Below are 26,039 nucleotides of genomic sequence, written 5' to 3'. Positions count from 1 at the left end.
TGGCTACAATGTACTTGATTTACATGGCTCTATAGTACTTGATTTGAACAAAAGAGCCCGCCCCGCTCCACAGTAATTTACAGACCCTACCCCCGGAGCCTTAATTTATATGCAAGACCCCGCCCCACGGTGCGGTTCTTTGCCTATGCAAGATTCCCACCTCGTTGTACATTAGTTTACACGGAGGAAGACCCTGACCGGCCGTGCGTTTATTTACATGCAAGACCCCACCTTGCTTTGCATTAATGTACATGGAAGACCCTGCATTGCTTTGCATTAACATGCACGACTCCGCCCTGCGGTATATTAATTTACATGCGAGACCCCGACCCGCCATGAATTCATTTACATGCAAGACCCTGTCTCGCTTTTGTATTAATTAACACGCAAGACCCCGCCCTACTTTGCATTCACTTTCAGGCACGACTCCCCCGATCGCGGTGCACTAATTTACATGCAAGACCCCGCCCTGCCTGCTTTCATCCTCCCTGTCCCCCGCGCGTGCGCGCACCCGCAGCGCGAGCCCCGGGCTCACGAGGAGGCGGCGCGCGAGGCCCGGCGCGCTGGCCCGACCCAGCGGGAGGCCCGCGCCCGCCAGCAAGGGGCGGGGCCTGCAGGCGCCGAGGGGCGGGGCCGGGGGCGGGGCCGGTATTTCTGGCGCGGGCGGGCCCCTCCGTCGCCTAGTCGGGTCGGAGCCGGGCCGGTGGCATGAGCGGGGTGCGGAGCGTGTGCACGCTGGCAGAGCTGCGGCCGGACGGCGACAATCCGGTAAACACCCCCTCCCCCCACCACCACCCCGGGCCTGTGGGGCTGGAGCCCCGTGGGGGGGGGCAAGGGATCCCCCGCACGGGCCGGGCGCCCCCAGCCCCCCTCACGGGGGAGACCAGGGCTGGCCCCGGGGCTCAGTGGCCTCCCCCCCCCCCACGCTGAGGGTGCAGGGCTGGGCCGAGGTCTCTGTGCTGTTGCAGGGCCCCCCTCGGTTCCTGGGGGGAAGGGGGCTCTGTGACCTGGTCTCCCCCCTTGTGGTTTTATGGGGGACCCCACTCAGTCCCTGGGGGCTCCTCCCCCTAGTCACACCCTCTCATTGGTTCAGGGGGGACCCCCATAATCCTGAGGGGCTCCCTGAGCTGGTCTCACCCCCTGGGGCTCTGTGGGGGACCCCTCAATTCCAGGGGGAGCTCTGCGCGCTGGTCTGATCCCCTCCTGGCTCCAGGGGGTCCCCTTCAGTTCCCTAGTTCAGGACTAATCTCCTGTACCCCTAGTGAGGGGCATCCTCTCCCCTGTGTGTGTATGGGGGGGTCTCAAAGCTGGATCTGGCTCCTTGTGGCCCCTTGATTCCTGACATGGCTGCGGGTTCCCCTGTGACTTCCAGGCTCCTGTCCCCAGGGCTGTCCACCGTCTTGCAATGGAAGTGGCTTTGGGCTTGGGTGTAGGGTTTGTGGTGGCACGCAGGGGGTGAAGGATCTGTGGCACCTCTGATTGCAGCTCTTGCGGGGGACCTTTGTCTGAGATGAAGATCCCTGCCGTGCTCCTTGGGGGTGGGGGGAGGCAGCCCTTTGCAAAGGAGAAGCAGGAAGGACCTGAGGTTAAGGGAGGGTTATGGAGACGCTAGTAACCAGAAAGAAAAGGAGGACTTGTGGCACCTTAGAGACTAACAAATTTATTGGAGCATAAGCTTTCTGAGTTTTTTCCACCAAATGCATCCGATGAAGTGAGCTGTGGCTCACAAAAGCTTATGCTCTAATAAGTTTGTTAGTCTCTAAGGTGCCACAAGTCCGCCTTTTCTTTTTCTGAAATCTAGTAACCAGAAAGCCTTTCTGAAACTTTCCTTGGTTGTTGAAAGCCGCCATAGACAGCAGGTGGCTCCTGGGCTGCTTGAAAACAGGGAAGGGTATCGGACTCTAATGCAGAACAGACAGGGCTTTGTTTCAATCTCTTACAATTGCAGTTCTGTGATAAGGTTTTTTCCCCCTCCCCTTCTACTTATTTATTTTTGGCTTCTAAAAATACTAGAAGCCTTGTTGAATGCTTATGAAAATATGCTATCCTTAAAGTGTTTGTCGTGTAATCTTATATTGACATACTGTAGGCTTATTTTCTTTCAGAGTAGCAATTTTTCCCTGTGGCACAAGCGTATGCTTCAAGTGTTTATATGCTGTCAGGAGAGTTTATAGATCAGAATATTGTCCAAGCTAATCAGAAACCTTTAGCCACCCTCACTAACGTTGTACTCTGTTTTATGTTTTTTGTTTTGAAGAAATTTTAGGTGCTCTAGATCTAGGATAAGGACCTAGAGAGAAATGTAGATAGTAACACTACAAGAATCATTGCCTGCTACACCTTTATCTATTTATCTATTTAAAGTATTTATAAATACACAATTTATATAGCGCTGCTTGATGTCATGCCCACAGATATGGCTCATGTAATGAAAATGTTTACTAAATTTGTGGGAAAAGTCATGCAGGCAGAAAATGGTTTTGATATAATACAGATGTCAAATAACTATATCCAGATTGTGCTAATGGAATTGTGTGCTTTATGTGGAGCTTAATGTGCCTGTAGTCAAGGTGATAATTACATTGGAGATTTTAATAATGAGATTTGAGTAATCTAGGCATCGGCTGTTGCTGGTAGTAAATGTGTTTTGGTTGTTAGAAAGACCAGGTGAATGACGTAATATCTTTTATTGGACCAGCTTCGGTTGGTGAGAGAGGCATGCTTTCAAGGTTATGCAAAGCTGAAGAGGGACTGGCTTCAGTTGTTAGCCTACTTGTAAAGTGACTCTGTTTTGTGTGTGTGTGTGTGTGTTTTGTTCAAAGTCCTTCTAAATTGCTTTTAGCAGATCTCATTGACAGGAATGCCGATTTTGGTGTGGCTTACAGTTCTTGATATAGATTTTGTTCTTTGGGTTAGCGATGAAGTAGAGAAATACTGGATCTGATAAATTGGGTTTTCCAGAACCCCAAGCTTTCTAGAGACAGCTTCAGGCACACCAAATTATCCATTTGGGTCCTGCAGTCAGTCCTGTGTGTCAGTCAATTGATCCAATTTTCTTTCTACTATATAAATGATATTGGACAAGGAAAAAGAAGCTAGATTTTTAATGTCTTGGGGGGGAAATCCAGCCTGGAAAAACATGGCTCCCATAAATGTACACTGGATTTCTCCTTTGCAGTTGTTCAACAGAAGTTTAATTGTTTCATGTTCAGTTTCTCATTATCCTTGCCAGTATCAGTCCAGGGGCCTTTGTTCCTATTGAAGGTGACTCATCTTTGAGTCTTCTAATGAGAAAAGAAAAGGAATACTTGTGGCACCTTAGAGACTAACAAATTTATTAGAGCATAAGCTTTCGTGAGCTACAGCTCACTTCATCTTTTTGCGAATACAGACTAACACGGCTGCTACTCTGAAACCTGTCTTCTAATGAGAGAATCCTAACTCCCTGCAGCCCTTCCCTACCATATATGGAACCGTTGTGGCGTTAAGCATGAATTGCATACATGTTATGTGTGGTACTGTAGTAATCAACACTATCATGCCTTGTGTCTTCAACACTTGGCAAACATTGCCTAATTACTCTTCACAATACTGTTCTGGTCAGTCATCTGTGTCAGTTTGTCAAATGGGAACAGGAAGTGACTTGTCAAAGGTTACCAAGTGATTCAATGCTGGTATCGGGTTCCTGGCTTTCAGTCTTGGGCGTTCTTCCCTGGTCTCAAAAAATATAAGCCTCTTCTTATGTAGCTCTCCAGTCACTTCTTTAGTCAGGTCAACATAATCTTCTGTTTTTAACCCAAGTCTTTAGTACTCCACTAACCTTCTCTTTTTCCTAGACTAATTTTCTTGCTTCTGGATGCTCTTGAGAATAGATAGCTGAAACATACTTTGCTGAGCAATGCTCAGTATCGCTTCCTTTAATTATTTAACTAATCTGCATCCCTTGTGTTCCTGCTTATTTTTGTTCTTGGTAGGTTTCACAGCAATGAATATGCCACAATCACAAATGAGATCTAAAATTGGACTTTTCAAAATATGTGAATCCTAATTCAGCTACTGACCCTATTTCACTTCCCCTTCAACATCAGTTACTTTATATTGTGGTGGAAATATCTACATTTGGATTATTTTCAATCTTATGCATTGAAAAAATCTGAGACTGTTAAATCTGATACCACTCCATCAGTGCCTGCTCAGAATAAACTCTTGACATCAGAGAAGCCTTTTTTTTTTTTAAACCACATAGATCTTCACAGAAGTGCAAATAGAAAACGGTGCAAAAATTGTCAGGTTTCCTTTGGCTCTTCCTTAATTCATGACCCCTGTAATAAATGCTTTAAATATGTGCAATTCAAGGTGTCTTGGAAGCAAAGAAAATTGAGCAAGTTGCATAATCTTTATGCAGCAAATGGCTCAAGGTTAATATGATATTTACTAAGGTGTTGCCATGTGAGGTTTGTTCCAAATACTAGGGTTTTTTAATAGGTAGAACGTAGCACTTACTCACTAACTCACAGACACACCTGTCATGCTACAAAGAACACCTTCTGCCTCTTGTAGAAAATAACTGGGGGCAGTAATATATATTTCCTTAGTTTCTAAATTGTTAGTGGTTGTTAAATTTTTTTTCTAAAAGAGCAGGAGGGGGAAACCAGCATAGTCATGGTTTTAAATGTAGCTGGAAGGAAGACAAGTGGGATTCATTCCTGCTTTAACTTCATTGCAATCAGTGGAATTACGTGGGCCAAATGCATCTCCGGAGGAGTTGAATTTGACTGTCTGTATAGGGGAGAGTAGTGCAGACTTCTGTGCGTGGTCTCCTTTTCACTTAGGATTCTTACAAGGTAAATAGGTGCCTGAATTTACATGTACTACAGCAGCAAGGTTTGGCCATGCTATGAGGGTTCATTTTTAGCATTCTCTTACAACTTTTTTTTTTCATGGATTTAATTCTCCCAGAAAATTAACTTAACCAGGAAGGATTTCTTTATGCTCATGACGCCTTGATTTTAAGCACAAGGAAATCTACCAGAAACTTAATGCAAAATGAATGTTAGCGATCGAGTAAATTTGTGCAGTTTCATAGATTAATCCTCATTTAGTACAAATAGCCGTGGAAATTAAAACATTCTGCTGTGTGTACTTGGAGAGGTCTTTGCTTTTCTATAAGATCAGAGAAAGAATGAGTGACCAGATCACACTCTAGTCTAAAAGTTTTCAGGACATTTATTTGAATTATGTTTAGGAAGCTCTTAAGAATGTGAGACACTTTTATTTAGAGGTTGACCCAAGCTATGAAGGATCCATGCTTATGCAAACTTTGGGCAAGCATGGATATGCTTGGAGCTGGTCTATCTAGCTTCTTTGTTAAACTTGCATACTATCAGTGATGTGTCTGCTCCAAACTTCTCAAATGATTGACTTGGGAAAGATTAGTGTGACAAGATTTTAAAGCATGCATGGAATCTTATAGCTGGGATGATTGACTAAAGTGCCAGCCCCACTCCAGGAATGCTGTTTATGAGACAGTACCTGCTCTCCCTAGTTACATCACAGCTTGTGGTCGGTCAACATTTTTCCATAGACTTTTTTTTTTCTTTGCTCCCCCACCAGCTATTCTAGAGCAGACGCTTATTTGCTGTAATAGTCACTATTGTAGAATACAAGCAGTAAATGGGAAGGCTGTGGGGAAAAATTCACTGAGTTCTTGTCTCTTTCCTATGTCTGCAGGATTTTCTTTAGCCCTGCCATCCCCAAAAGCAGCATACAAGTTTTTGTGCGTTTGTGGTATCTTTGGTCTAGGGTAGTGGCTCTCAAACTTCCATCTTGTGCCTCGCTACTGAAGATAATTCTTAGTCTCTCCAAGCATCTCCATCTTAATTTTGTATCTTCCCTATGGCAACTAGAGGCACCTGTTTATGTTGGAAAAAGTAATAGGATGTTATTAAAGGAATGATGTAAATAACCAGGCTCCAGTGCAATGAGTGGGTCTGGTTGATTAGATCTCTCCCGTTCTGTATCTGTGCTGTTAATTTCTTGGATGTTCAGCTTCACGTTTATTAGGACTGACTCAGTCCCCTTTGTTGCTTATGTCCTCAGTTGCTCTAGTAGCACCTGGTTGCTCTGTGTGGTTTGGTTCAATCCATCTCTAGTCCTAGTCCCTCTGATTTTTTTTTTTTTTTTGTCTGCAAATTTAATCACTGTTGAATTTACGTGAGAGGTAGCCCACAAAGGCAGATGTGGAACAGTTGCATGGGGTCCTGTGAGGTGCTTGTGAGGTTAGCTGATTAGAAAATTTCTGGCAACCCAAAAATTCTGGAATGAGTTTCAGGTAGCCAGGAGGATTACTAAGACTGGTGAATGTAGCTCTGTAGATAATGAATAGCCCATGGATGGCAAGTCGTAGGAATATTCACTCGTCCTTTTTTGCAGCAAATTTATATAGCGCTGAAGCAGTTTTCTTGGTTTGCAGACATAGCAGGCATGCATTGTAGCACATATGCATAGTTTGTAGCATTAGCAAGTCTGTTTTTTTTAACACTTGCCTGCTGCAGAGAGAGGCTGTTAAAAGATAGTTTAAGGAATCCAAACCTTTAGGCGTGCAGTATTGATGACTTTTTACACTGTGCGACACCTTAAAACCCATCCAGGTGCCTTTCACTCTGTTGTTTCTATGGACGAGAATCTTGCACTTGTAAACAAGGCTCCAAATGAGACAGGGAAATGAATGTTTCAAGAAACTTTCTTATTTACAGGATCTGAATGGGGTAACCTGTTTCTGCCATGTTGAACTGTAAAACCTATTAAATGAGACAAATACTGTTGCATATGAATTAAAGATTAACCTACTTTTATTGATAAGTGTAATGGTTTATAAACTTTATATCATAGAATATCAGGGTTGGAAGGGACCTCAAAGCAGAACCAATCACCAACTAAATCATCCCAGCCAGGGCTTTGTCAAGCCTGACCTTAAAAACCTCAAAGGAAGGAGATTCCACCACCTCCCTAGGTAACGCATTCCAGTGCTTCACCACCCTCCTAGTGAAAGTTTTTCCTAATATCCAACCTAAACCTCCCTCACTGCAACTTGAGACCATTACTCCTTGTTCTGTCATCTGCTACCACCGAGAAAAGTCTAGATCCATTCTTTGGATCCCCCTTTCAGGTAGTTGAAAGCAGTCATCAAATCCCCGCTCATTCTTCTCTTCCGCAGACTAAACAAGCCCAGTTCCCTCAGCCTCTCTCATAAATCATGTGTTCCAGTCCCCTAATCATTTTTGTTGTGCTCTGCTGGACACTTTCCAATTTTTCACATCCTTGTAGTGTGGGACCCAAAACTGGACACAGTACTCCAGATGAGGCCTCACCAATGTCAAATATTAAAGAACTTCTTGCTCTCTCGGATATGTCAAGTGATTGCATATGAATTAAAAAACAGATCAGCTCTAATAAGTAGAAGTCCATGTATTAAGGGGGAGACTTTCAAAGTCCTCTGAAGATTGAGCAGCACAAGTCCCAATGAAAATCAATGGGATTTGTACTCTTAGGTCATTTACGTGCTTTTGAAAATTACATCCTACATGCTTGCACAGGCAATCTGGGGTGCATTCCATAATAACACCTGAATACTTAGACATATGTCTTATTGCAAGTGGGTTTAGCTTCACTTTTTGAAGCCTGCCTGTTCTCTAGGTAGCTAATTTCAGAGTATTGTAGATTCAAATGCTAGTTCATGTGATATACTAAATCATTAAATTAGTCAGCATGAAGGTTATAGATTGTCCAGTATTCTGATATACTTGTTTCTCTGTGATAAGAAAGTGGTTCCGGATGAGGCTGTCTTATTGTGACATGGACTGTATTGCTGTTACCCCAATTGCTTTACAATGCAACTACCTCATTTGCTTCACACACACGCATGCATGAGGAAGCTTCTGGTGAAATATTACATAAAACTGATTATATAGTGCTACAAAATTGCTTTCACCATTATAAAACTCTGACCGCCGTTAACCTTAAATCATACTAAAACTTGAACTGTTTTGAAAGCACACCTCTGTATTGTAAAAAGATATTATAAAAAGTACTTGTGGCACCTTGGAGACTAACAAATTTATTTGAGCATAAGCTTTCGTGAGCTTCAACTCACTTCATCGGATGCGCTCAAATAAATTTTAGTCTCTAAGGTGCCACAAGTCCTCCTTTTCTTTTTGCGAATACAGACTAACACGGCTGCCACTCTGAACTCTGTATTAAAGTTAACTGCCACCATTTTTTGTCTCGTTGTATAATTGGCTTTTCAAATTACTTAATCATGTTTATGTAAACATCTGCTGGAATATAAATTCCAAACAAATACATGTGTTGACGTTACCACTGCATCAAATATTTAGTAATGAAACCGTAGCTTAAGGTTGTATCAGAGAATTGGGTTTAACAGGAGAAAAGAATGGAAATATATTAGATGCTTATCAGGAAAAAACAAAACTTGTGTGAGGAACATACTCAGATATTTTTGGAAATAGATGGCTTTTGAAATTGGACCCTATTGAATGGTTTATTTCAGAACCCTTTGTAAAGAATATACATAGAAATTCTATACAGTGCTTCAGGTGTAAATTACAGTAGATCTGTTACAGAGCTTTGTATAACTTCCTGTTTTGGAATTTGAGTAAGGATTTTATTTCAGAACTGACTTGTACTGTGCCAATCTGAGGGCATCTCATTAACCGTATCATAGCTTTTGATATCCAGCAATTTACCTGTCTTCGTGGCAGTGGGTTTGTCAAATTACAGCAGCTCTAATTACACAAATATCAATATTGGGTTTCTGACCTGGAGCCATAAAATTATAGAAATGGCAGGCTGGAAAGGACCTCGAGAGGTCATCTAGTCCAGTCCCCTGTGCAGGACCGAGAATACTGAGACCATCTCTGACATTTGTTTTCAGGAGACCTGTGTTAAAAGTTCTATTTTTAAGAAAACATAGAAAACCATACCTTAAGAGTGAATTCTACTTTTAATTTATTTCCTTGTGACTTTAAGGCTGCATGGTAGCCTATGAAGGCTTGGGTGTTTGTGGAAGGTGAATAGTAAATTAAGAGTTGCTAAGTTTTATACTGGGATAGGCAGAGAAAGGGAAGTGTTGCTGTTGACTTTAATTGTTTGATTCCTATTGCATGAGGAAAATTATTGAAGGAGAGCTGAGCAACCTTAACTGTGCAAATTGATTTATTAAGTGCCCATCTGTGGATCTGGCTTTTCGAAATGATTGATCTTCTGGTCTAACCCCAGTTGTCAGATCTAATAGATAACTACCTACTCCCCACCAGCAATCAACAAGGGGCTGTTTGTGTACTCTAGATCTCCCAGCCACCTCTCCCTAAACTCCAGAGAAGAGGTGGGCTTTGCAGCATACCCAGTTGGTTTTGAGCAGACCCAACTGCTGGATCCCACATGTTTCTAAGCCACCTGGTAGTGTCATCTGGTCACTGTTCTGAACTCTGGGCCTCTTGGGTGCACTCCAATGAGCAAATCCTGCATCTACACCCCTTTCCTGGGTTGTGGGGATCCTGAGAAGAAATGGCGCTCACAAAGCAAGATGGTGTTCTCAGTTTGGCACACACATTCTTCCAGCCTCTCTGAGGCCTTCGAAGAGTGCCTCAGCTGCAACCAGCGGCCTTTTAAAATGAGTGCTCTGACTATATTGATCACAGCTATGGGATAGCAGAGTGGTCTTTCCAGTGGCCAGGTCCCAAACCTGTGTCATTAGATTAAAGCCAATCCCTTTGTGCCACTTGGAAATAATAGCTTGCAAAGCCCTGGGGGGTGTGCATTGTTGGCATGAAGTATGGCTTAAATGGACAAATGCATTTTGCACCATCTTCAGTTTCTGGGTGTTCTCCACTTCCAGGCAGAGTGCAGTGACGATAGCTAGCCTCAGAGAACTAAAGGAAGGGATAAATGTGTCACTGGGTCTTTCCCATCTGAGGGAAGGTACCACTGCAGAACAGTGACTTGGATACTTTTAGTAGCAGCTTTGGATCTATGGCAACCCCTGAATGATCAGCCTGTATCACGTATGGCCAGGGGTAGTTTTTCTGGCCTGGGGGCTAGTATAATCATTGCCAGGTCCTCTGATGGCTTTCCCACCCCACCAGTGCTTCCTCGGGTCTATCTGGGGCTTGGATGAGGTATCCAATCTCCTTTTCACTTCAAGTCTTCCCTTTTTTAATCCTAACTATTTTACTACATCAACTGTAGTCAAAATCAGAGATAGAGGCAGGACTTCCCTCGTGTCTATGCAGACAATTCTGATTTTTGGAAAAAATGTAAATGGGTATTTGAGATTTGTATTTAACTGTGTCAAATGTTTGTGGATAAAAAAAAACATTTTTAAAACCTAACCATGGAGCAACATAAACCATTTTTAATTAAAATCTGTCGTCCTCTTTACAGGACAGTGTGAAAGTGCTACGGCTGACATTACAGAATGACCTTCCAGGCGAGAGACGTGATCAGGTGAAACAAAAGGTGTGTGTTCGAGGCATGAACATACTACTGTATGTAGGAACTGGTACTTTTATGTACCATGTTCTGAATTTTATCAGTGGACTCCACGCTAAGGGCTGTTAAAAACCAGTGATTTTAAAATGAGTAGAAATTGCTTCTCTTCTGGCTTATATGTAAAAGCTGTTCACAATAACTTTTTGGAGGGGAGAGAACTTTGTAAAGGATCATAGTCAAACTATGATATGTTTGATATGCTAGAGAGAACTTCATTTTCTGAGCTGCATAAGCATTTGCTCATTGCAAATTGCTTAAAGGAGCATCCTTTAATTACTGTAGCTCCTAGGGGCCCCTGTCATGTAGAAGGGTCCCATTGTGCAGGGGCTGTATGAACACAGAACTAAAAAACAGTCCCTGTCCCACAGGGTCCAGACCTCATTTTACACAGCATTCCTCTAATAAAGTGCTTGATGCTGATCTGACTAGAAAGCTGTCTGTGCTAGGTCCAGACAAGCTATGCAAACAAATCATCTCAATATCTAAATGTCTTGCGACATTGTCTCTTTCAGCCTGTTGGAAGGGCCTTTGCTATGGTGGCCAACAGATCAAGTAATGGCCATTCACTGGCATCAGAATGCATCAAATCCAGCGATGGTCACGAGGAGATCATCAAGGTTAGTGTTAATCATGGTTCCCAGCTGATCTGAATAATTAATTTGTACAATTAATTTAGAGGTACCTAATATGCATTAAGACCTAAATTAAACTTGTTTAATTTTAGATGTAAACTAAAACTTTTGATTTGGGCTCTGCAAACAAGAAATCTTAGCAAGTGTGGTTAGTGGTATCCTTACTTGGGGAGGAGAGCCTGTGGCAATGCTTGCAGAGTGGGTTTTCTTTCAGGAGCAGCCATTTTGAAATGTAGAAACCTTGCATTGTTTCAGTAAATTAACTTCAGTAGAGTTGCTGAGTAACCTTCCCAGGTTTAATGGAATTAACTTGTTTAAACTGAAACGCTTAAAAACTCGAAACAAAAATGGTATCTGAGGAATGTTTAGTCTCCACACCCTGGGAATCCTAAGGGAGAGCTTAGAGAAATAAACAAATGCTTTAAAACCAGGCAGTGAATAAAAATTAGTTAGAAAGAGGAGGAAAAATTGATGGCAATAACCATCATTAACTACTTCTATTGAAAAGGTCAAGCTAGAGGCTGAAGTTTTCAAAGCCAGTTAAAATTAATGGGAATTGGGCGTCCAAATCCCAGCTACAATGTCCTGATGAAAGGAGGACTAGAGGTAGAAAAGGAATCTGGAAGATCTTAGAGAGCTTTGAGAGCTCAATTCCTCATTGTACCTGACTGTGTGACTGGAACCATTCTGGTTTGTATCTTCTGCAACTGAACAGCTATTTTACTGAGGTGTGTGTTTCTGATTCAGGTTTACTTGAAAGCAAGAGCTGAGGACAAGGTGAAGCATGAAAAGAATGTGAGTCAGCTGAAAAGCGAAGTTCGTTACATTCAAGAGGTAGCTTTTTGGTTTCAGAATTAACGTACATTATGTTGTTGACTTAACCCAGCCAAAGTCTGAATTCTCACAGCTGCCTGTTGGAGGCTTGTCTCAAAGCTTTGGTGCCCTCAGCTTCTAGTGGCAATGTTTGAAGAATCTTTGTCATGGCAGAGATGTTCTCTTTGCCCATTCCCCTCATGCCAGAGTAGAAACCTATGTAGCTGTTTTTCCAAAGACTAAGGCCATGTCTTCACTAGTACTTGTGTCAACAAAACTTTTATTGCTCAGGGGTGTGAAAAAACCCACACACACCTGAGCGACATAAGTTTTGCAAGCATAAGAGCTCGTGTGCACAGGGCTCTGTTGCGGGGGGGGGGGGGGAGAAGAGATGCTCTCCTGCTAACACAGCTACTGCTGCTCGTTGAGTTGGTTTTATTATGTTGACCAGAGAGCTCTCTCCTGTCGGCATAACATGGCTGCACAGGTGCTCTTAGTGCCGCTGTAAGTTTGTAAGTGTAGACATGGCCTGACACTGCCACAGTGCCGAGGCATTTTGCAGTGCTGCATTGGGTAAAGTGCAAGTCAGCTGTGTGAGAACTGCATGATTTTTGGGTAGGCTTTCCCCAGCCACACCGGGCATGGCACCAGAACTGCCTCTTAAAAGGTAGTTTTGTAGGCAAGGCTCCACCGGCCTAAGGAAATCTGATGTCTCACACTTCAAGGGTTAATGTTTCCCTCTCCAGTTGGCAGCAGTGATGGGACTGGACCTTTGTGGGGTTGGGGGTGGGAAATAGCTGGTTGCTATTTAAACCATTACCATATTTTCAATAGTGGGGTCTAGGCTGGTCTGTCTCCAGATTGGCTTTTAAATAAACTTAAACGTGCCCATAATTTTCTATTGTGGGGGCTTCTTACACCTTCCTCTGTGAGAGAGAGCCCAACATCTGAGTGACTAGGACAGTTCGTATGCCTCCATTCTATATTATCTTTCTGAATCCTGGCCTCCAGCTTCTGAGTCAAAATGCATTTCCCCTAAAAATAAAATAAACAAAATAAAAATAGTTCATTCTGTCTCCTCACTGCAGTAATCGCACTACAGACCTGGTCGGACTAATTGAAAACTAGTTGAAAAGCACAAAGGCTTTAGCAGTTTCTGCTGTTGGAGCAGTGGACCCCAATTTGTGGGGTGCACCTCCCCAGGGAGGCATGGAGGGATGTCCAGGAGGTGTGGCAGAACCCAGGTCAGCCCCCTTGGGGGCATAGGAAGGAAGTGCCACCGCCAGCCCCACTCCTCCCCAGCTCCACCCTGGCCGCAGCTGCGGCTCCATCCATGGCCATGCCACCGCTCTCAGTCATGGCTCCACTCCTGGCTCGTGCGGGGGGGGGGGGGGGGAAGAGGGGGCACATTCCATTACTGTTAAGGGTGGGTGCAAGAGGAAAAGTTTGGACACCGCTGTGTTAGAGCCACAGAAATTTATCTCTAAGCCATCAAGATGCTTTAATCCTTTATTTGCATGTGCTAAGTCTCTGGGACTTCAGTTTTATTAACCACTCTTCTCATTGCGTGTGTATTGGTCAGGGTGTCCCGCACTTCCAGTTGGATGTATACTTGGTATAAGTGCCAGATTTCAAGTAACAGTCATGTTAATGGTGTGACTTAGGCCTTATTCAACACGCATGGTGTAGTGCTTTAACTCCTATCTGTATGGGAAGGGGAATAAGCTATACCAGCAGAATGAGGAAAGATCTAAGGGTACTTGCCTAAGATGTGGGAGCACCTGCATTTAATTCCCTGCTCTTTCATGGACTTCCGGTGTGACCTTAAAGTCCTTTTGCCAATCTGTGCCTCAGTTCCCCATCTGTTAAATGGGGCTGATAATGCTGCCCCACCTAATAGGGGCGTTGAAGATAAATACATTAAAAGACTGAAACGCTTTGAGATCTGCTGATGAAAACAGCTATAGGAGAAATAAGCGCAGAACCGTGTTTGCACTAGGAATTGTCCTGATATAAGTAGATCAATAAATAAATGCACCCCAACAGACGCTGTTATACCCATGCTGAAACTGTGTAGAAGAGGCCTTTTACCTCAAACCAGTTGAGGCCGCTCTTGTGCTTTATAAGAACCTTGGATCCGTGGATGGTGTCATTTGAGATAGAACATGCCACGTAGCAAAGTCAGACCTGCTGTATGATCTTGGCTCTTCTGTGTCTCTGATTTCTCCTCTAAAGTGAGTCACTACATAACTCACAGAGGGGGTTGAGAGCTTTAAAGCTAGAAAAGTATCTGATGATCCTTGTATGAAAAGTGCTTATAGATGCAGAAAGTACATGCTGAAATATCAGCATTTCAGCCTAGGTGTCACTATTGCTGGAGGAGTGACCAGATTCATTTTCTCTAGTGACTAATTCTGTATCACAGGTGCAAGTCAAGACTGTACTTGTCAGTAAACTCCCATATGGCTGAAGACACATGGGATCAGATGTATGGAATAACAAGAATCTGTTAGGTACTTCTATTTGTTGTAGTTTTCAAAGTACTCTTGCAAAGAAAATTAAAGAATAATGAAAAATCAGCATACATATTGGGACGTCCCTCTTCTGTCCTTTACACTTTAACAAGGATAGTAAGACACTTGTAGTCAGTGCTGCTTGCTGGTGAATATCCAGTAAAATCAGGGACTTTTGTGGCATGTTAGTACAAGACAAAGACCTCTGCTTGCTTGTCTGGCCTCAAACACTGGCATGTAATGTCTTTACACCCTGTTTTAGGGACCTATTACATGTGCATTTGATGTATATTGAAAAGAATAATTGACACTGTTGTCCATACAGATGAAGCTAAATTGACTTGCATTTACCAGGCTAGAAGTTCTTTGAAGATGCTGCGGGAAGATATAAGTAGTAAACTTGAGAGCAGACAAGGAGCTAAGACTAACCTGCAATGTGCAAAGGTAACAGGAACGTTTCTTCAGTCAACTTGTAGTGTCACTTCCTTTCCTGAGGAAAGATGTGCCACGTTTGGATTAAAAATAACAGCAAAATGTGGCCTAGAAATAAAATCCCCTTGGGTGATTAAAAGCCTGTTTGAAGACCTTCTTTGGAGGAAGAGCTGAGAAATATGCAGAAGCAAACGAGAAAGATTCAGCAAGCTAAACGCATTGGCTGTTCAAATGCACTAGTGCACTTTCTTTGTAAACCTATTACAAAGAATACATTCCTTTTTTTAAAGCTGTTACAGCAATACAAAAATTTAAAGCTGATGGAAGTGTTCTGTCTAACATCGAAGCTTAGTTTTATGAGGGAGGATCACAGTTCTTGATTTTATTAATTTTTTTTAATAGGTAACGTTCGAAAACCAGAATGGAGTCTGGCGATACGCTGATGGCTTGCATAGGAACTCCTTGGAGGATCAGGTATGGAACCAAAAAAGGGAAACTCTATTTTGAGCAGTTAGATTTGGTTGGTTTCTTAAATCTTCACTTCAGGGGTCACTTCAAATCTATAACTGCTCTAAGATCTTCCTTGCATTCCAAAGCTCACTGGTGCTGTTCTGGCCGTATCTGGGTTTGGTTAGAAGTCAGGTCTGATTTTCACATGCATTTAAACCAGCTGCTTTAGTAATGAGCTCCCCTTCTTTTTAAATTTCTGCAAGCACAAAGCTCCTTTTCACACAAGCCTTTTGGATGCAGGGATAATTAAGGAGTCCATCTTAAAATTGAGCAATATACAGCATCTCATCCTGTCTCTGCAGTAAGGGCATTCCATACTACAGAGCGGCACCATACAATGCTGCAGCCCTTTTGCCAATAGTTTAAAAGCCATAACTGAGGGGGTCCAGGATTCAGTAATCGGTCAGTGTTTAAGCTGTCATGACTTGGTTCACTTGATAGTTTTGAGATACCTAAGGGTGGCTCATGACAGCATCCTAGAAACACCATGTAGGGGGCTGAAAGGAGACCTAAAAGTCACATGAAATTTTTTTTTATTTTATGGGCCCTGAGGCACCTGACTCAGTGTAGAATTTGAGAACTTGTTCTCTTACTTGCCTAAATCAAACTTTACTACAACTTCTGCAGCCATTTATGTAGTTACTTTTGTAACCTATTGGTCAAAAGTATTGGCTCCTTCACATGCAGAGGAAAAGAATGCATCTGTTCTGGTAGTATGCAACTTGAGACCAATAAAGCTTCCATGCTGTGTTTGCAGGAGGATGATTATTCAGGAGAAGACATAGAAAAAATTCGTGAGACAGCAAAGAGATTGTTCACGAAACTGCAGGAGGCTGAGAAGCGGCATCAGTCCGACAAGACAGCTTTTGAGGTGAATACACAGCAGTGTTTAACTGCTGAAAGAGCTTGACCTTTGTCTGAATGAGGGTCTAGCTTCAAGTGCATGCTACTACGTAGCTTTCAGAGCTCTCTGAAACTGACCAGTCCCGCCCTTCTGGAGCTGATCCTTTCTGCTTTCCAACACAGCTTGTGAGGGTGTGATATGTATTAAAGGTTATAAATCAGGGGTAGGCAACCTATGGCACGCATGCCAAAGGCAGCATGTGAGCTGATTTTCAGTGGCACTCCCACTGCCCGGGTCCTGGCCAACGGTCCGGGGGGCTCTGCATTTTAATTTAATTTTAAATGAAGTTTCTTAAACATCTAAAAAATCTTCTTTACATACAACAATAGTTTAGTTATATCTTAGAAGGTCTCTTTCTAGAAGTCTAAAAACGTTAAAATGTATTACTGGCACGCAATACCTTAAATTAGAGTGAATAAATGAAGACTTGGCACACTGCTTCTGAAAGGTTGCCGACCCCTGTTATAAATCATGAATCCATCAATTCCCATTTTTTCCCCAGACAATCAGAGCTACACTGCCCTTTCCTGATAGCAACATCCAAACTTGTTTTGGGTTTGTACAGCGCCTAGCACAATGAGGCCCTGATCCCTGACTGGGGCTCCTGGCTGAAAGCACAATACAAAAAATATATCATAATTGAAACCAGTTTGGGGTTGTGCTGGCCTGCGTGGTTGGGACACACTTCTGAAGAGCTGCTATTCAGGCAGTTTTGAAACCCAGAGAGTAAATGGACTTAAGTACCTTTTTAACAATGATTGATTAAAAAAAATTCTGGCTAGTTCACACTAGCCAGCACAACCAGCCTCTTCCCCATGCGAGGTCGAAAGGTCAAGTTGAGCACAGGGGTTGCCATTAGTCTTAACTAAATATGTACAATCTGTAAACTGTAAGTAAACACATTGCATTGAAATTTTCACAAACTCGTTTTGATTTATACAATGACTGTTTCCAGGTAGAGTTAGTTAAACAAAATGTAAAATCATAATGACTTTAGTGGGTGGTGGCAAAGCGCTTGCTAAAACAAGTGACATTTTGGCCATTTTCCTTAGTCTCCTCCAATTTCTATTTATCCTGTTAATTATGTGTAGGACATCCTAGTGCTCATGACAAGCATAGGAGTATCTTGCGTACGGCAGTGAATTGCCTGGATAGTTCAGATGGTGAAGCATCAGATTTTTAATCTGAGGGCCCAGGGTTCAAGTCCTTGTTCAGGTGGTAGGATGCTTGTGTTATGCAAGAAGTCAGACTAGATGATCACACTAGTCCCTTCTGGTCTTAGAACAAACGGTGAATGAGGGAAGTATTATCTCCATTTTATAGATGGGGAAAGGTGGGGTACAGTGTCTTGAACAGAGTCACATAGGGAGTCTGAAGCAGAGCTAAGCATTGAGCCTGGCCAGATCTGCTGAATTGTCCAGTGCATTCTCCACAACACAGTCCTTCCTCTTAGAGATGTTTAGCTTGTTACATCAAGATCACAAGATGTCTTGATGGTGAAGGGATGTGGCATAAACTGGGCAGCTGGGACCCCGCCATGTTTTCGCATCAAGTAAGTTATTAAATGGAAACGTGGGTGGGTTTCTGAGGTGGCAGCTGAATTCATACTCACTCAGTTGTGACAATTTACACTCTGCTTTAGAGAGATAAGCAGATTTTGCAGTGAAAGTAACTTCCAAATGACAGCTCCTGTGTGCTAGGTGGTGTGGACGCAGCAGGATCTCTCTTGCTGCTTTCCCCAGCACTGGGGATTAATGGTCCCCCTTTTTGGGAAAAACTGGCTGTCATGTTGGCATATGTGTCTATGGAGACTCCATTAAATGTAATGAGCTCCTAGTGCAGAGGGGAGTCCATGTTTGGGGATACCTCAGGTTTTAGTTCCATTGTGTCAATGGTTCCAGGCTCCATTTTCTTTCTTTTGATCTTGAGTGAATTGTTTAAGAGAAATCCCTTTAGCCCTAAAATGGCTGGAAAAGGAAATCCTATTACCCCGTATGTGTGCTCCTAGAGGGAGGCCCCGCAGAGATCTGCTTGATCCCCTCCTCTCCAAAGCAGGGATGTGTGTTTGGGTGACTAAGAGCTAAAGTAACTAACTGGTGGGGAAGCACAGGTGGAGTCCCTAGGTCAATCTAAATTTTAAGTGCAGACTAGGGCTCTGCTGCTTCCTGGAGAGTTTGGGGTGGTGGGAGTTGCAGAAATGTGTAGAGTTTGGGACACTCCTGACCCATACCCCAGGGATTGGAAATCTGTGCATGATTCCTGAAATCTGCTGTACTAGTTATCTGACAAATAATTTTCCTGTTTAAATGGATGTTATGTAGATGCTAATCAGTTGGTTTGGCAGCTATACCTTCTGGACAAGCTATACCCTCTGGGAGGTTGGTGGGTGTGGAGAAGAGTCCTCTACAGAACAACAGAAGCGTCTAATGGTCAGCCCACAAGTCTGGGAGCCAGGAGTTCCTGACTTCTAGTTCTGTCTGTCACTGACTCCTGGGCTAGGGGATGTCATGCAAGCTGAGGGCTGGTCTACACTGGGATCTTACATTGACAAAACTACTTCTTTGAGGGTATGAAAAGTTCACACCCCTGAGTGATGTAGTCAAGCCAACCAATGTAGACAGGGGTAGGTTGACAGAAGAACTCTGCCGTTGCCCTAGCTGCCACCTCTCCGGGAGGTGGATTGTCTATGCTGACAGAAGAACCGCTCTGGTCAGTGTAGATGGTGTCTACACAGAAGCTGTACTGCAGCACAGCTGTGCTGTTATAGTGGTTCAAGTGTAGAGATACCCGGAGTGTGTTCATCTGAAACAAGATGGGAAAATGTCCATAACTCGTATGCCTGAATGAGTTTTCTAGCATTTATGATGCACTTTTGTCATCTTTGCCCTAGGATTTATGCATCAGTTAGTCTGAAGTGCTTTGAAGACAAAGCTTTGTAATGGTTCCTTCTCTCCAGCACTTTGGGCTGTTTAGCTTCCTTCAGCAAAATACACCTGCAGAGACTAAAAATGCCATCATTGAGAGGGGCCTTCTCATTGTCTTTGTTGACTGTTTGAGGATCAGAAACATCTTTCTTTTGTGTCCTGTTGCAGATGACAGCCTCTCAATACCAGAAAGAAATAGAGCAAACCAGTGCAGCTCTGAAGAAGGCTGAGGAGGGCATGATGGAGAAGGAAGTGAAGCTGGAGGAAGTGCAGAGGCTCATGTCAGGGATGGAGAAGGTACTGCTTAGAGATCAACATGGGGCCTGCTTAATGGTCTAGTGGCTGGACCACTCTGTCAGATGCTCGCTGCAAAGGGTGATGGGTTTAGTGCTTGCAACATGTAAGGTGCCGGATGCTGATCAGTTCCAGAGCAATGCTGCTGTAGCACAAGTGCCTCCCCTACAGCAGAAAGTGTGCCAGCTGTCTGCTGGTTGCCATTTGTTGGTGGCTTCTGGGTAATGTGTTCCAGGAGATGGGTGTCCATGTAATAACCACCTGCACAACTGGCACCTGTATTGGCATCCTCAGGAGAGGGGTGTCGTCAAGCTCTGGAGACTGAGCTCCCCTACTGGGGACTCTGTCTAGGGCAGGGGTGAAGCACTGTGGTAGAGCGCAGTGTGGGGGAGACTTGCACTGCTCCTGCCCCATCCTATAAAGGGAAAGGAGAATTTTTCTCCTTGTCTCCTTTCACAAACATGAAATTTCCATGAGATACAGACTGTAGGGTCAGCATCTCTGCTGACAACCAAGGCTGTCTCCTAGGACTGCCCAGTGCTACAGATCCACATAGCCTGATGCTGTACCTCTGCCCTGAAATAGAGGCCAGAGCATCTGTTGTAACTTGTCCTCTGATCTGTTGCAGGAACATCAGAGTTTGCTTCTGAAGATGAAAGAAGGTGAAGCAGAGCTGGAGAAACTGAGAAGCCTGCAAAATGACAAGCTCGCTGAACAGGATAGGTGAGGCTCAGCCTTGGGCAGGGATGCTGAGACTCCTTCTAGGCAGTCGCCAATTTGGGAGAGAGCCTAGGAGGCTGTCAGCTCGCTGGGGCATGACTTTGCATTCTTGTGAAGGGCGGGTATAGCTGCTTGCCAAATGTCAGGGTTTTCTCAAGAAGATGAGTAATCTGCCTGTTCCTACTGCAGCCTGCTGTGCCCAAAAACCTTCCCTAGAATTTGAGCCTCATTTGGCCTTGTTGGAAAAAAATCTCCCACATCCAAAACCTGACCACGTCACTCCATTCTCGGATACCTCCACTAGCCTCCTGTTTGCTCCAAGTTCCAAGTGGTAAACTGAGACCTTGTCTTTCTCTGCTCCACTCAGTCTTTGCTACTGTTGGCGCATCTGCCATCCAGAGCAGCTGTCTAGCTCCATGATTCATCATCTGATAAAACTCCATCTCCCTTACTTTCTCTACCTATTACTGCTCCTCTTCTGCCAAGTTGCTGGGGTTCATCCATGTGTACAGAAGATGCTACCCAAAACTGACCGTCCATGGCAGAATAAACACCGCTCTGGGGAGGTGGTGAGATGTCTGTGGTGAAACGCTTAGTCTCGTATTCCTCTGCTAATCGGGGGAGGCTAAATGGCTCTTTCTGACTCACTCGTATGTCTCCTTCCTAGGTCGGCCAAACTGGAGAAAGAAGTTGCCACCTTGCGGGAGAAGATACACCATCTCGATGACATGCTGAAGAGTCAGCAGCGTAAAGTCCGGCAGATGATTGAGCAGGTGGGTGCACCTTGATGGGGCTAGGAAACATATTGGTGCTGGCAGGCAGTGTCTTCTCCCCGCCTGTGTGTGTTCAGTGCTGAGCACAGTGGGGCTCTGGTTCATGATTAGGGCTCCTGGAGCTACAAGAATGCAAATAAAACAAGATGCTGAGATTGCAGACTGAGCTGAGGGGTGTAAAACTGCCTTATTCCCTTAAAGAGGGTCTAAAAATAATGTTCCCTTTTGGGTGAGAGGAGGAAACGGGACCAAGGCAGTGCAAAGTGTGTTAAGTCTCTCCTGGCTGAGTTAGCATGAGCCGAACGCCACATGGAGCTTTTTAGCCTGGCTCTGATCTGCTAGAGGGAGTTGTTTGAAAATATCACAATGCACTTTCCACCCTGGTGCCTTCTAAAGTGATGACAGTCCCTGAGGGACCCAGGTGTAAAAGGTCTGATCTTCTGAAGGAATGGTCATGGTAATGGGAATCGGACCATGGTGCTCAGCAAGACTAGTTAGTTGGGAATAAAATGAGTTGCTCTCATTTATACCAGCAGTGAATTTGGCCCACTGTCTGCAGTGGGGCCCATCAATGAATCTCTGGGAGTGAAATAGTTAGTTAGTTCTAGACTGTCCACAAGTTCTGAACTCTCTTGCCCAGAACATAGAGTTCCTTTTCCCTGATCCAAAGTTATAGCAAACCTGTACGGAATGTTGTTTTTTTGGTGTTAGCCTCACAAGGCTCCTTGTTCGTTATGCTTTCCAGATACCTTGTCTAGTGTAGGCATGTCTGAGATTTCTTTAGTCATCTTGATTAACTTTTTCCTTTACAGCTTCAGAATTCCAAAACAGTGATTCATGCGAAGGATGTGATTATTCAGGAGCTCAAAGAGAGAGTTGCCTACTTGGAAGCTGAGGTATGTTTGTTAGTTTCCTTAGATTGGCTGGCTGAGCTGCCTTTCTAGGAGTTGTTTTTTTCAAATTGCATGTTCAGGGGTGATAAAGCCTGCTTTAACCGTTTAACTTTCCTGTTTAACTGATACAAGCTATCCTCTCAAACTTTAAATGCCAGTGAAATGTCACGTGTGATTATTTTGCAAGTCACTTTCCAGTTTGGAACAATTAACTGGAATGTATGGAATGAACTTCGCTTTTTTCTTCGAAAGCACTGAAGATCACCCAGTCGGGGTGATAGAGAAGTTAGCAAAGCCTTAGCATACAGTGTGCTGCACAAGCAAGGACAGGTCATGCTTGGGTTGAAGTCTGTAGGTTTGATGGCTTCCGCTGAGCCATTTTCTTACACTATATTGTCACTCTCTCTCTTAGTGAAGCTGAGTTATTGCAGCAGACACAACTCGGATCTAGTCCAAGATCTCATAAAGCATGCTTCCATAGCCATGAAACTTTTATTTTGGTGGCATGTATGTGCCAAATAGTAACATTGCAAATTGCAAAGTGGTGCTTCGGGGTCCATGATATTGGAATGCAAATGCATCTACTTTTTTGGCTAAATTTGAGCATGTGCTGGCAGCTTTTAACCATTCTCTTCTATTCGAGGTGCCTTGGCATTTTGCTAATCAGCAGAGGGGGATGGGGCAGTGAGTGCATGTCACCCCTTTTCCTGAACCTGAAGGCAGAAAACTGAAATGGTGCAACTGCAGCCAGCTGTCTGATACTTCACTGTAATCTAAAATCCAAGTTAAAATCCTATTTAATCCCATATGTTCTTGTAGAATTGCCAAGCTAATGAAACCTTGATTGGGGGGCAGCACAGGGGCATGAGCTCTGTTTGGATCATAAGTGTCAAAGCACAATGTAGGCTGCAGTTTGCACGTAGGAGGGTGAATTAGACGAAAGCCCCAAGAAATTAATCTGCCCTGACTCCTCTTTGGCCCCTAATTAACATGCAGTTGGCTCAAAGATGGGTTGACCTCAGGCCCTTAGTGCAGGGAGTAAAAATTGTCTATTGTTTATCTAGTATTGTGTCATGTGGTCTTTCGATGCAATGGGTTAATGTAGCACGGGTTCCCAAATTGTGATGCACATTTCACATACCACTGGTGATCTTGATGTTCCCCCAGCGCTATTCACAGCTATTTTTTTTAGGAAGGTGGCAAACTGATAACACATGGGAATTGCTGACCTAGCACTCTGTTCACTGGGTGGTGGCTTAATCAACTCCACTGTTTTGGCCTTTCTCTCCAGACTGACCTGAAACTCTTGGTCTGGTCTGTTTCAGAATCTGGAGATGCATGATCGTATTGAGCACCTGATAGAGAAGCAAACCAACCCTGGCAGCCATAGCACCAGAGCTCGCTCAAAATCTGAGTATGTGAGCAGGTAAGCAGGGAGCTGCATTGACCTGTGGAGGAAGACCGAGGCCAGGTTTTGCGGTGTCCAACTCCAAGCTGCTGCTTCTAGAGGGAGGTGTGAAGCACCAAGCACTGGCCTGGGTGGCAGGAGGTTTGGGTTCTAATCCTGTCACTGCTTCAGTGTTTGCCTTGAACCAAGTCATTTTTTTTCACTCTGTGCCTCAATGTTCCCATTTGTAAAATGGGGAGATACCTTTTTGTGGGAGTGCTTGTGAAGCTTGATTCACTGTTAAGCACCAAGATCCCTGATGGAAGGCAGTGGCAAGGGGCAAAGCAATTGTATCCTTCTGCCTCGGTTTCCCTGTCTGTAAAGGGGGTACAAATCTTGTCAACCTTAGTGCATACATATTTGGAAGATGATCAGAGATTGATGCAGGGAGGCATATAATAACCCAGATGCGGGGGCATAAAGAACCCAGATTTGATAGGCATGCATTATAATCTGACTTATAGCTCCAGTGCATATGGTTGATTCCGTTCCTCAGTGCTTTCATTTTTTTGCTTTGTAGTAAAAGGTCAGCGAAGCCCCTTGGACCCAAGCCCCTCCCTCTCATCAGAGTGCTGGAAACATGAGCTCTCCTGGGCACGGATTCTGAACTGAAGAAACTCACCATTTGCTACTGTTGACTGAACTTTACTGCCACCCCCTGTGCTTGCTGGACAAACGGAGGGCAATGCCTCCAGAGAACTGTAGTGCTTTAAGGGCTAAGCTGTCTCCTGGAGGGGACTGGCAGAGCAGCAAGGCCTACTGAACTGACCTTTCCATACTGCTGTCCCTAGGGGCTTCCAGAGTCCATCAGAAGCAAATTTGTTGAGCGTGGTATCTGATGTGGTGTCTGGGGAACATCCAACCCATGTGTGTATATAACAGACAGACACACTTGCACTCAGCCCAAGAGTTAGGCTGACTTTCCCTGATACAGTTCTTTTTACTATTTCTTCCTTTGCTTATGCCTGGTATTGCTCTATGAGCAACTTACAATGCTATAGGCCTTCTTTATGCCTCAGTGGAATCCTGCTTTTTTAAATTGCAACTAACCAAGGTGGACTTAAGTTTTTAGTCCTTTTTTTAAAAAAGATCAGCACCCAAAATCATCCTCTTGAAATCACAGATTCCCATGTTTCTCTCCTAATCTGCACCAAATCAGCCGACTCCAACTGAGGTCCTCTTAAGGTCTGGCTCTTCCTTCCTGTGGTTACAGTGAGTGCCGCATGTAGCTGTTCATTGGGACGCATCCAACACAAGGCTTTTCAATAGTCTGTTCCTCTGGAGCATAGAGCTGAACCTTACATGGATTTGTGTAGGTATAAATGAAGAGGTTGTCCAGTTCCTACTTGTATTTATTTCAGTAAATTATTAGTGTCTTCAGATTAACTTGGAAACGGGCACAAGTGCTAATGCCATAGTTTTATGTAGCATATTTAGTGCGTGCTTGTTTTTCTGATTTCAGTGGAAGATACCATCTGGTTTTTCTTCTGGGCTTGAAAGTTATATAATGACTTGTATGTGATTTGAAAAGAAGCAGCCTTCTCTTTTTTTTTTCTACATCTCTGCCAGAGGAAAGATGTCAGCATATGACACCCGTATCTCTATAAACTGGGGTAGAGAAAGGCAGAGCCAGTCCTGTAAAAGGTACCTATCAAATAACCTCTTTAGTGCAAAAACCATATGCCTTACATAGCCAATAATAATCTGTAGTGGATTGAATAAATTTATGTAAATAGTGCATACGTGCTGGGATGTATGTGGAATGTGTGTTTTTATACATTAATTATGGGAGTTTGGGCTCAGGCTGGATGTAAACATTTGATGTGGGTCACTGATCAGCAGCCAGTGGGAACAGTTTTCAGACACTATTAACACCAGCATCCTGGAAGTGAACGGCTCCATGTCCCTGAGCTATTCAGTCATGTGCTGCAGCCTGCACTGATGCATGTTTAAAGGTTTTAGACCAATAGCCATGGACTGCATAACTCTTGATTAGCCTACATCCAATTCTTCCTAGAGGAGAGCCACTCCACCTCAGATGGAGGTGGAGGGGGAGGCTGTTGGGGGAGCATTGGCTGCTCTGTGCCAGAAATTCCCCCCCCCCCACCAACTCTTCAGATTTCCAAGGGCTCTTGTTCCTGGAAGCACTGATACAGTGCCATGAAGGAAAGTATGCATAGGTATGGAAGGGCCCAGCGCAGAATGGCATGTCCCAGGCAGATATAGTGCTCAGTTGTAAAGGAAGAAGGGAAGCCTGTCAGGTTCTTACACCCTTATTGGCTTGAATGTCGACAGCTGGTGGGGATGGAGGCAGACAGTCTTGCTGTGTTGGCCTAGAACAGCAAGTAGGAAAATGGAAACTTGATATCACACAATTGGTACAAGACACTGGCTGAAGCAGATATTGACTCCAAATAATCCTGCTGCAGTAGGAGGAGAGCCTGAGACATAAGCCCTTGTATCAGAGGCCTGGTATGAGGCAGGAGCTGCTCACATAATTTGGCAAGAACAGAGCTAATATTGCAGAAATACACATTCCTAAGGAGTGCTAGTCAGAGTACTCATGCAAACACATTCCGATATCAAGTGGTACCAGAACATCCAGATATTAAAAG

General features: G+C 44.0%; 1 protein-coding gene across 3 annotated transcripts; it reads left to right on the top strand.

Moving 5' to 3' along the window:
* The first annotated feature begins 618 nt into the window (after positions 1-618).
* TUFT1 (tuftelin 1) lies at positions 619-25,162 on the top strand. Of its 3 annotated transcripts, none has more exons than XM_038382982.2 (13): positions 619-768; positions 10,462-10,536; positions 11,082-11,186; positions 11,949-11,996; positions 14,882-14,971; positions 15,362-15,433; positions 16,227-16,340; positions 19,466-19,594; positions 20,220-20,314; positions 20,979-21,084; positions 21,897-21,980; positions 23,303-23,403; positions 23,945-25,162. In XM_038382982.2, exons 1-13 carry the CDS (start codon positions 709-711, stop codon positions 24,006-24,008), a joined length of 1,143 nt encoding a protein of 380 aa, XP_038238910.1. In that variant the 5' UTR covers positions 619-708; the 3' UTR covers positions 24,009-25,162. The 3 variants fall into 3 exon arrangements, with proteins under 3 accessions (XP_038238910.1, XP_038238909.1, XP_038238911.1); XM_038382981.2 differs by having other exon boundaries at positions 11,949-12,035; XM_038382983.2 differs by lacking the exon at positions 14,882-14,971 and having other exon boundaries at positions 11,949-12,035.
* The last annotated feature ends 877 nt before the right edge of the window (positions 25,163-26,039 follow it).

This window comes from Dermochelys coriacea, chromosome 24 (genome assembly GCF_009764565.3).
Source record: "Dermochelys coriacea isolate rDerCor1 chromosome 24, rDerCor1.pri.v4, whole genome shotgun sequence".
NCBI lineage: Eukaryota > Metazoa > Chordata > Testudines > Dermochelyidae > Dermochelys > Dermochelys coriacea.
The sequence above is the reverse complement of the archived record's forward strand: the minus strand, read 5'-3'. Positions and strand labels throughout refer to the sequence as shown.

What these genes read in the sequence shown, in the direction of transcription:
- TUFT1 (XM_038382981.2), top strand. Translation starts at nt 709, where the DNA reads ATGAGCGGGGTGCGGAGCGTGTGCACGCTGGCAGAGCTGCGGCCGGAC. An exon ending in GTGATCAGGTGAAACAAAAG is followed by an intron (nt 10,537 to 11,081) that starts GTGTGTGTTCGA and finishes TGTCTCTTTCAG; the next exon opens with CCTGTTGGAAGGGCCTTTGC. An exon ending in TCCGGCAGATGATTGAGCAG is followed by an intron (nt 21,085 to 21,896) that starts GTGGGTGCACCT and finishes TTTCCTTTACAG; the next exon opens with CTTCAGAATTCCAAAACAGT.